This window comes from Triplophysa dalaica, chromosome 19 (genome assembly GCF_015846415.1).
Source record: "Triplophysa dalaica isolate WHDGS20190420 chromosome 19, ASM1584641v1, whole genome shotgun sequence".
NCBI lineage: Eukaryota > Metazoa > Chordata > Actinopteri > Cypriniformes > Nemacheilidae > Triplophysa > Triplophysa dalaica.
The window spans coordinates 8,783,068-8,795,000 of record NC_079560.1 but is presented as its reverse complement, the minus strand read 5'-3'; the positions used below and the strand labels follow the sequence as shown (position 1 = coordinate 8,795,000).

Here is an 11,933-nt window from a genome sequence, read left to right as displayed (position 1 = left end):
ATTAGATTTAAGGTGGTACTGACAGATGGGCAGTGTTGTAGTAATTTGTATAGTCTACTCTGAAAAAGAAACGTAGTCAAACTTAAATCTTGGCGTAATAAAATATATCTCATTTAAAGTCATCATAGAATCAAACAAGGGATAATATCAAAATAATATTCGACTCTTTGAAGCCAAGCAGTTCTGCTTTGACAACCCCTTACTTCCTATAAAACATAGGGAAGTGTCGTGTGCAGTACAGGTGTGAGTGAGTTTCGGTCTGCAGTCAGCAGGCAGGTAGTTTCGGTGTTCATAGTGTTTCAAAATGTAGCCCGCTGTCTAGACCACAGGGGATGTATTACAAATCTTAACATGTAAAGTCCAAAGTTTAGATACGATGAGTTTAATGTTGTTGTAAACGGGAACGTTTCTGTCAGCTTCAGATGCGCTTGCCGAACATTTGAATGCGCATTCAATATAACGTAAATGCTGTCTAGGTAGGCAGTTCACTAGATTTTGATACACGACCAGCGTGTGGTTATATGACGGCGTCATCACGACATTACTGGATTTTTTGCTGTTTGTAGCCGGAAGTTTCAGCCATGTCTTTCTCATACTAATCAATAGTGGAGAGATAAAGAAAGACCGTTGAGTTCATTCCCGTTTGACCTTGAAGACATTTTGCTTTAAAAACGTTTTTAAGGGCTGAAAAAGTACATTTAATATTAACCGTCTCTTAATGACGGAGGTGACTCGGTTTCCGCAGGGCTTGTATGCAAAATGAAATATTTCATGCATGTATGCACTCTTGAGTTCAAGCTGACTCTCTTACATTCACCATGAAAGTAGTAGTAGTCTTAGATATGCACAGATATATCGGCCAATAATCGGTATTTGCTATCGGCAGATAGTTTAAACACAGCCAATGAAGAGGGCTGATATATCCTGTCAATTAAAAGAGGACAGAAACATGTGGTCTGTATATAGAAAATATTCAGAAACATTACCAGGTTGATGTTTTATATTAAAAGTCATTATATGAATGATAACATTCAGGAAGTTAAGAAATATGAGTATAATCTTCAGAATACGTATCGGCAGATATCACTCTGAATAATCGGCTTTTTAGAAATTCGGTATCTGCATCTCTAGGTCTTATTTAACCATTTCTATTCTGCTTATGTCGTTATTTTGTTATCAGATGCTGTAGTCCACCAATAAAGCGCCGAGGTTGTTTAGTTGGCTCATGTTTCCTACCTTATAGCCCATTGTGTAACATGTTTGCACAATCTTTATTAAAATTGTCCCATCCAAATGATGTCATCCCGGCCATGTGTGCTTGATTACATTTTTTCCAGTGCCGTTGTCCATTGGTAAGGCGGTAGGCAAATAATATGGACGGGGGTATAGCATGATCTTTTTTAAGTGGATTTTGACAACCTAATGTTGAGTTCATAATCTTCCATCTGTTTTTTAGACCAGCTTGCTATTTGTTAAATAGGCTGTTAATCCAAAATGATAACGCATATGAGAACATAACGGCTCGGTGCACTGTCTCCCTGGTATATACAAAAACATAGGCTAAATAAACAGTAAAGTCTAATAAATAAATGTCCCATTATTTTGCTGTTTGGTGCTACCTAGTGTGAATGTACTGTGTTGCTGAACTTATATTTTGTTGTTAGAGCTTTTGGTCTCTAAAAACTGGGTTAATTTGAGGCACAACAATGCACCCCCTTCTAAGCCCCAACCCCCTCTGTTTCTTTGTTGAAATGCCCTTCCCTCAACCTATATTTGATGAAGCACACACTCTTAGAATGAATGTCATGTTTACAGTGAGGAAAATAATTATTTGATCCCCTGCTGATTTTGTAAGATTGCCTGCTTACAAAGAAATGAAGGGTCTATCATTTTTATGGTAGGTTTATTTTAACTGATAGAGACAGAATATAAAAAAAAATCAGGGGAAAAATGTTATTCCATGGTTATAAAATGATTTGCATTTCAGTCAGTGAAATAAGTATTTGATCCCCTACAAACTAGCAAGAAGTCTTGCTCCACAGATGGTTATGTGCCTTTAGAGCTTGTCAATCGATGTCATGGCGCAGTGCATGCTGGGGCAGGGCCACCATCTTCTGAGGTTTTTTACTAGCCTTGTTTTGTTATACTACGGCTCTCCCCTTGTTTTGCGTACAGTGGTGTGAAGAGAATTAGAAGGAGTGAAAAAAGAGAATAAATCAAGTGAAACGTAACAACATTGAACTAAACTCACTGGCAGAAACGAGCCCCCACCACCTACAAATATGGCTTCGTCACCCACCATTTCTCATGGCGTGATGTCAGCGCCACATTCTCTATATGGACCGCAGTGTAGTCCTGTCATATTAAGAAATTACTCGCTTTAAGAAGTCAACTTGTTATGTATATAAAGATGCCCGCCAACAGAATCTGTATCTTCCATTTCAACCTCCCCACCACCAAGGTCAAGACCAAATAGGTTTTAAAGGATGTCAGGGACAAGTTGGAGACCTGCACAAACCTTGAATAGGCTACACACAGAAGCTTGGTGAGGAGACAACTGTTAGTGCGATTATTTGGAAATAGAAGAAATACAAAATAACTATCAATTGCCCTTGGTCTGGAGCTCCCTGCAAGATTTCCCCAATGAGGTAAAGATGATCATGTGAAAGGTTAAAGGTCAGCCCAGAACTACACAGAAGAACCTTATTAATGATTTCAGGACAGTTGGGACCACAGTTAGCAAGCAAACCATTGGTAAAACACTATTCCACAATAGTTTGAAGTCCTGAAGCACCTGTAAGGTCCTCCTCCCCTCGAAGGCCTGCCTGGCTCGTCTGAAGTTTGACAATGAACATCAAAATGATTCAGAAAAGGCTTTGGCGAAAGTGTGGCACTGCTGTGAGACCAAAGTTGACTTGTGTTTTTGGAGGGAGAGGAATGTTTACTATGACCCCAAGAACACCATCCCTACAGAGAAGCACAGTGTTGGAAACATTATGCTTAAGGACTTTTTCTCTCTGCTATGGGTACAGGATGACTTCACAGCATTGAGGGGCTGAGGGACCAGTGTACCGTAAAATCTTGGACGAGAACCGTCTCCCCTTATCTAGATACCTGAAGATGGGTCGTGCATGTGCTTTTATCATGACAAAGACCCAAAACATATTGCCAAGACAACCAAAGAGTTGTTTTAGGGGAAGCACATTAAATGTCCTCGCCGTTCTCTAGACCCTAGTCCTTCACTTCAATAATTTGCAAGCACACATGGTGACATCATCTGACATGCTATGTTAAGGAATAACACCAACTTTCTGACACAATATCTTATATTCCCACCTAAGCGTTTGTACCTACATTTAGATCTGCCTGTAACATCTTCTCAATTACATTGTATAATACGTCAGTACACTCTGAAGGTCTCTCAGCACCTCTGGTCTGGTAAACAAGTCGTGGGCAGGTCCAGGGGGAGCTTTACATCAGAGCTTTGGGTTCACACTCCCTCACCTAGAGTGGAGTTACCACACACGGGTGGGTTATGCTAATAAAGTAACTGATGCAGAAATGTCTCTTGAGTGGTGATCTGGAAAATCTGATTGAAGCATTTAAGGTCCTCTTTTTAACGTTCACCTTTGTGCAACAAAACCCTGTGCCTCCCTGTGGCTTTATCTTTGTGAAGTTTTATAGACATGCTCTGTGGGTTGTGACCAATGTTGGTTCTTTAAATCATGTTTCAACATCCCTTTTATGGCTTTACTGAAGCTCAAAGTAAAATTAAGATGAAATAATTGTTATGAGTAAAGTAGGAAGTCACAAAGCCTCACTCTTCACAGACTCTGGTGTCAGTTTCCTCATGAATTGAGCAGTTGCCCAGACAGACATTCCTGGACAATGCACTGGACAAAACACACAGGTGGAGGGAAATCCAAAATAAAAAATGTGACAGTCCTCCAGAAAACCCCCAGTCTTTCCATTGAGGACTTTTGTGAGGACGCCGACAGTGATCAGGGTGTGGCTAGCACAGACACACAGCTTTGTATTTACCTTTATACTGTAGGTTTAAGAAAAAAAGTTGTGAAACCCAAAACTGATGTAGATTGTTCCCTTCCATTGTGTGATTGACATGGAACAAAAACATAGATTCATCAGTACTTTATTTTACTAATAATTATGGCTTTTATCCATAAATGGTGAGATAGAATTGCAAAAATGATTTTTCCACATTACCAATTTGTCTAAGCTGCCTGTCTTCCATTGTTTGACAAACAGGTTGTCCTTCCTCAAACTCATGTTTTGCTTAATCTAGACTTGGCTTCACACATTTCATACAGTGTTTACACTTTTCAGAGAAGTCAGGCTACAATGGCTCACCTATTTATGTCAACATATTTTAATGGATTAGAAGATATGCGATATACCCAAATTGTGTCCAGGGGATTCAAAAGGGGACCACTCACTTTTTGGGGAACCCGTGTTGTTTAGTATCTACTGTAAATTACAGATTGTGCATTCTTCGGGGGCACTGATACACAATCCACCTCTGTGTCTCTTTCCACACCTTTTGTTTTCTGTCGCCATTTTGAATGAGGAGTTACATTTTGCGCAACTCTTGAGCCATAAAGTGGGAGTGAAATTGCCTTTTCATATTCTGCATTCACGATATTGTTCAATATGACAAGTCAAACCACAATTTATTCGAACACCTTCAACATTTCTCACATTATCACAGTTGATTCGCTATAGTTTAGGAAATAGTAGTAAACTAAGACAAGAATTCAGAGTTAAACTGTGTCAAAACAAATTCATTTTAATAATGTCAGATAACTTCAATAGAAATGAATTTAATGAGTAAGGATGAATAGGTGTTGAGTATATCTACACAATTGGATAACACCAATTTAGCCAGAAAAATGACCAAGGAATGTTTAATTTCGTTCCATAGCAATTAAAGGGAAAACCACTCAAGCAAAACATGGTCAGATCAAAGTGTCTGAATAATTTTGTCCCAAATCTTAATTCATTTTACTGGTAGGCCACTGTATGAAGAGCTTTTGGTTACAAAATGTCACAGTGTTCTTTATTTTGCTGTCCTCACTTACATGAAAGAACTACAGAGTCCTGCACTCACTAGTAACAAATATTAAAAACTATTTCTAGTGTCTGAATATTTTGGTGTGAAGGTAAATCTCTTTCACAATCTTATTGGTGATTTCTAATATATATAGCCCAGCCCTGTTAAGATGATGTATTCTGATGTCACCAAATCACTGTAAATGACCTGTAACTGTTTGAAACGTGGACACAGGGCTCTTTGTTATATAACTCAGAAGATGTGCAGAAAGCCCAAGTCTTATCCCTGACTCCCTCTAACCCTATCACTCTTTATCTGTATGGCCTACATTACAGTCTCCTTCAGAAGACAGATCACAACACTTCGAGCTTTGACTCGACATAATGAAACAAAAGTCTCTCAGATCTTCTCCAACAGCTGAACACACGCTTTTAGGATAGGTTGAGTGCTCACCTGTATTATGTGTTTATGTAATATGTACAAACATTAAAGTAAATTGAGATCTGGTCTGATAGGCCACTCTGGTGAGGTCATAAACTACAGGTATGTGTCAGTCATTACTGTTTCCTGCTAGCTATGTCCTGTGAATGTAAATGGTAAATATATACTGTAGGCTTAATGTAAAGGGTGTAGTCAGGTTAACCGTTCCATCTGCTTTGCCTTTTCTTCTGTCACTGCAGTTTACTTGCTATTTCAGCTTGAAGGTTCAAAGATCAGCATACCTTTTTAACTGATTATATTCCGCCATTTTGCTTGGTCACGCACAATCTTTTTACGGTCTTAAGAAATCTAAAATTATAATAAACAATGTCAAGATGATGCCTTGTCTTTTAAAGAACCAAAAATGTCAATTCCAGAAGATCCAATGGAGAAAATAGGTTGGTGAAATTTTTTGGCATTCAGGTTTGTCCAAAATCAGACATACCATTCATCACAGGACTGATACATCTTGGGGAAAGGGAGCATTTATCTTTAGACATTTACATTTACAATTAGTCATTTAGCAGACGCTTTTATCCAAAGCGACTTACAGGTGAGATAGGCAATAGAAGCAATTGGGACAGCATAAGTACAACAAAAGCATAAGTGCAATCAAAAAAAGAGGGCTGGTCTCATAAAACCCAACACAGTATACAGAACCATTCATTCATTCATTCATTCATTCTTTTTTTTTTTTTTTTTTAAAGAGTAGAGAAGAAAATAGAGTTAGAACAGATCAGTCAGATGTTGACGGAAGAGCTGTGTTTTCAGACGTTTCTTAAAGATGGCTACAGAAACTGCAGATCTTGTAGCAGCAGGCAGATCATTCCACCATAGGTGGAACAGATCCGGAGAAGGTGCGCAAGAGAGATTTTTAAACTTTTTGGGATGGCACCACAAGACACTGTTCGTTCGCAGAGCGTAGGGATCTGGCCGGTACATATGTCTGCAGTAGCGAGTGAAGATAAGGTGGTGCCGAACCAGTGGTGGTCTTGTTTAGTTGGTTAGTATGGCAAGAGATGGGGATCAGTTACTAATTCATTCTGGACTCATGCAGAGAGGAGACAGTGTTCATTCAGATGTCATTGTTGCTTTGGGGTGTTCTGACTTTATTCTAATGGTTATTATGGTTGGATCATGAAGTAGCCATTTCAAAAACTATAATCCTAATCTGCCCATCACATATTGCATCCCTTTATCCTTCATAAATCATATAGATCTGATATTTATAGTGATAGTGATCGAACAGCTATGGCTTTTTATGAATACCAGGGTAGGTTTCGAGCTAGGCAGGTTTTTCTTTGTTTTCTTTGTTCTTCAATTTTCTTTCTAAAACATGAGACTCAGCAAAGGGGCAATGTGACGTAAATAAAGTGGATGATTAAATGAGGATATAGAAAATAAACTTTGGGCAAATTAGACCCTTGTTGAACTTGACTGGATCCCTCCCTTAACATATAGTAGCCGTTGGTGTTTGTTTGGAATGTCATTGTGTGTTGGTAGTGAGTGAAGCCATTTGTTCATTCAGTAAATAAAGAACGAGGCTTCGGTTTATATCATAAGAGAATTGTTTTTGTTTTTATGGGTATAGAACTGAACGCTTTCATGAGCAGGACCTTTTCATCCATTCACCAGAGACAGAGACTGTCCTGCCTGACACCTTTACATGTGACAGTATTTTATATTGTAAATAACCTCTCTCTAACCGATTTCCATAAGACTAAATGGAAATCGAGTACATGAATTTTGTACATTTTGATATTGTGATATACATTTTCGTGTTCTGATATGTGAATTCAAGAGCCAGTTAATTTCAGTCTGTCGCTTGTACCAGAATTTCGCTCAGAATTTTAATCTCATTTAAAATTACATATTTTATACAAATACAGTACTTTTTGTCATGTAACATTACCATAAATTTGAATTTTGATAAAAAAACTAAATGTGCTGTTGGTGATCTGTAACCATCACTGTTGCTGTGCCCTCACACCAAATGGACCAACAGTTTGAATGGTTGCTGTTATTTTGTTTACAAGTTGATGTTGTTTGCGAAGCAACATACTCAAATGCTGTTACTTCCTTGACAACGTCAAAAAACACCCAGACCTTCCCGCTGAGGCTTGTTCTCCCAGGGTTATGTCATCTGAGAATGCTTTACAAACCAAATAAGCCAATGGTCTTGCTCAGCACTATTTGCATATGGTTTACTATACGGCAACACCACTATATTAGGGCAACTGAATCCATAATGATGTCAAAGCATCACATTTCATTTTATTCATTTCACTTTGAGTGTACACGCCCACAATGCTCTGATGGTGTGTGATGCAGTTCCTGTGGTGAGAGTGTGTACATATTTTAAAGGCGTGATATGGCAAGGCTAAAATGAATATTATCATTTGTTTTAGATGTAATGCAATGTGTATACACGATTTTAGGTTCTATACGCTGTATTTTCCACATACCGTGCATGTTTGTATCTTCTCTTTACCCCCCTCTCTGAAACGTACAGATTTTTAACAAAACTCGTCTTGAAAAGCGAAGTGTGCTATGATTGGCCAGTTAACCAGTGCGTGGTGATTGGTCTAATACTGTGAGCATGTGAAGTAAATGTGACGCTTTTGCCATATTTGGAACATCAGGTTCCAAAGCAATTGTGCTTACAAGTACGCCAACCTTACTTGCATATACATTTGGGTGGTCTTAGTCAACGCATACCGCGAACTGACGTAGATTTGTGGGGGTGTGGTTACATGAGGCGTTTCAGTCAGGTCTGGTTGAGCATTGGCTTTTAGATATAATGCATCTTTTAATCGGACACCTTCATTTAAATTTTACGTGTCTAATACATGCATGGGCACCATATAACACACTAAAGACACACAAAAACACATATTCACGCCATATGACCCCTTTAAATATGTAAAATGTGTCAAATTAGGGGCAAGGGAGCTTGTGAGAAATTACCTTAACACTGAGCATTTTCCAAAATACTTCACTGAACTTAATAGAACATGGTTTGTTTTGCTTATCACATTGCACTTCCTGACAACAGAGTTCCTGAAAAGAGATCTTATTGTGTGCTTTTAAATATTAGTGGCCTGATGGGGTTCATATTTCTCCTATGTAGTTTGTTTACAGTATATGGCATTTCAAATAGGTTAAAGAGATTTTAAGGAACTTTTTAAATGAAAAACTTCTAGTTTATTTTATGATAAAAATAAAGACATGTCTCCGTCCAGGGCAAAGGTTTATGGGTAGTTTTCAGCCCATAAATAAAATCTTGGGCTAGATAAATTACCATCATATGTCCTTTAGATCCAGTTCAGTTTGCAGAGATTATAAACGCCACTTCACACATAATTTATCACCAGAATGACAGTTTGCTAAAATTAAAAAAAACATATTTTTGTGCACTCATCTCTGCTGGAGTGCAGTGCACACAAGAGGCAGTCATATTAAACCAAGAAGTTTTCCTGAAAGAGCGGAGTTTATTGACCGTGCATATAAATAAAACTAAGCACAAACACATAGATTAACTAATTTTAATGACATCAGGCACACAGTTTTTTTTTTTTTTTAATTGTCAAAATTACAGCTTCAATGGGCTTTAAACGATACCAGACGATGAATAAGGGTATTATCTAGCGAAACGAATGGTCATTTTCTAAAAAATTAAAATGTACATGCTTTATAAACACAAATGCTCGCCTTGCTCTGTTCTTCGATGCAATAACATGACTTCACGTAATACGTAGTTCTGTTGAAAAGGTCAGGCTTTTTAAATATTACAACATCCAGGGTACGCACACGAAATGACCATTTTAAACAATAAACTGACACAAAGACATTTCAATATGTGTCATTGAACATTCAACAACTTTTGAACGTTCCTCCTTCTCCACATTTGTAAACAATGATTTGATAATTCCGCGGCCTACATCAAGCGTGACCTTTTCAATGTAATTACGTGAAATCATGAACCGAGCAATTAATGTTAACAGGTCTGTCAACTGATTTATCGCATCTAGATAATAAAAGTTTGTGTTTAGATAATATCTGTGTAGTGCAATTTTGTGTTAATAAACACAAAAACAATACACATACATGTGTAAATATATTAAGAAAATATGTATATAAATGTATTAATTTATTTATATTTACCGATAATCTTAATTATATATTATAAACATTTTGTTAAATTTATGTGTTTATAAATGCTATGTTAAATAAATATTATTTAAACACAAACCTTTATATTGGATGAGATAAATAATTATTAATCGTTTGACAGTCCTACATTTAAATATTGTAATAATAATAGTAAATTCTATGACTAATTAAAGACAATGAAATCAAAAGTGGACTTAATTGTCTGCTGTAATGTTAATAAAGATGACTTCGTACTGCCAAATGTCATGCCATGGCTGACAAACATCAATAAAAAAGCATAAAAAATCTTCTTTTGTCATTCATTACTTTTGTATTATTATACAGTAGAAGCTTTTCTAAGGGGATTTGCGTCACAGAGTGATGTAACACACCACAGAACCATGACAAGCCCCCTGCTGTTCTATCAAGATTGACTCTCCTCTATCTCCTGCTGAATCTCCCTTTTTCACTCAAGATTCTACTTTAAGCAGCAGCCATCAATACACTCTGCCCTGTTAAATGTACGTCCTCATTGTGTCAGACCGTATCTCTCTGACGAGAACAAACTCCAAGGTAAACATTCCCCCGGAACAAAGATTTTACGAGTAATCGAGTATTCTGGAGATGACTAGACTAGAGCTATATGAGTTTAATCAAGTTCATTATGCTTTTTCATCATATTCAGGCACACTCATTCCCCTTATCTGTTTTATTTTTGCAAATATTCTGTTTGTAGACGTCTTCGTATTCCACACCGTTACTGAGTCATGCAACAGGTGTGACCCTCAAGAGTTTTAGGCTTTGTTGGTACTCGCATCTTGGATTAAACCGGGTGTGATGCTCTGTGTCACTAGCACACCATGTTTGTTCCTTAATGGGAATTCAGTCTGAAATTGTCCCATGACGATTGGAGATGGCAGCACTGCATTCATTTATATCTGAAGATCTTTTTATGTATCACGCACCCTGTTCATAACTACGATTCAGAATGAGGTTGTCAACTTCAGGAAGCCCGATACAGTGTGACGTGTGCTTCCCAAAGTTTAGCCTCCGAGGTTAACAAGCGTAGAGGGAAATACGAAGATTTAGTCTTCGTATCCAAGTGCAGCTCCTCCATGTGATGCCAAACTGTTCATGCAATTCTTACATCCATATCTGCTGTTCTCAGTAATTCATGAAAGTGTTGTGCTGTGGAATTGGAGACTTGGGATTGGTTGCAGTTAAATAAGAGGGAGTGATTTATTAGTTAAGAATCTGTCAAAGCTTTGGATGTTTTTCTCTGCTTCTGGTTGAATGTCAGGTGGATTTTAGAATTACATTTGGTATTTATGTGTATTTCAGTACACCCGGGTTTGGATCCCTGACCCAGAAGAGGTCTGGAAGGCAGCTGAAATCATCAGGGATTATAAGGAGGGAGACTCCATTCTTCACCTCAAATTAGAAGATGAATCTGTAAGTGAACACACTCAGTTTTCTTTACCTTACATCAGCTTTTTTTGCATGGATTGGATTTGTTTTCTAAAAAACTGCTTGAGACCTGATACACTAAAGTTTTAAGTCACATTTGGGTGTGGGTTTAAAAACCAGATTAAAGTGCGAACACCCCAAAAAAGTCACATGAACTCCGTTTCTATCAGACACTATGATAAAATGTGGCCTAGTTTTTTGCTTATGTCATATTTCACATCTTGCAAAACTTAATATGTCAGACGTCTTTTTGGTATAGACCAACAATATTCTTGAAACCCAAAACTGCAATGGAATTCACAAGTCAGATCTAAACAGTAACGATACACATTTTGGAAGTCAATCTTTTTTTTTTTAGGTTCCAGTTGAATACACAAATTGTCAGATTTGGGCTGACAGTATAAATTATAAATGTAGTCTTTATTTTTTTGTGTTCAGACAAAACAAAGCCAAAAAATAATGTGACGTAAATCTATTTTCTGCTGCCTGTTTGAACAAAGTAGAACTTAAATCAGGTTAAACTGGAGGGATGAGTCATTTTAAGCCGACTGAGCGATTCTGGGTTTAGAACATCTGTCCTGAGACAGCAGTTAGGAATTAAACCAGACTCAGGCACACTTTATTACAATTACACCAAAGTGAGAAAAGTGTGTCTTATCAATCATATTCATGTTTTGGTGGTAAAGAAGAGCAGGCCCTTGGAGAGGAGGTGAATGGGATACTCTCAAGTGTATGATCGAAATATCATGCCTGGGGAAATCTGTGT

General features: G+C 37.6%; 1 protein-coding gene across 1 annotated transcript in view; it reads left to right on the top strand.

Annotated features, from left to right (window-relative positions):
• myo5b (myosin VB) overlaps positions 1 to 11,933 on the top strand; it is a 36,348-nt gene that overhangs the window by 513 nt on the left and 23,902 nt on the right. Inside the window, 1 exon segment of the mRNA XM_056730780.1 lies at positions 11,042 to 11,152. Within this exon segment, the coding sequence (XP_056586758.1) occupies positions 11,042 to 11,152 (111 nt within the window).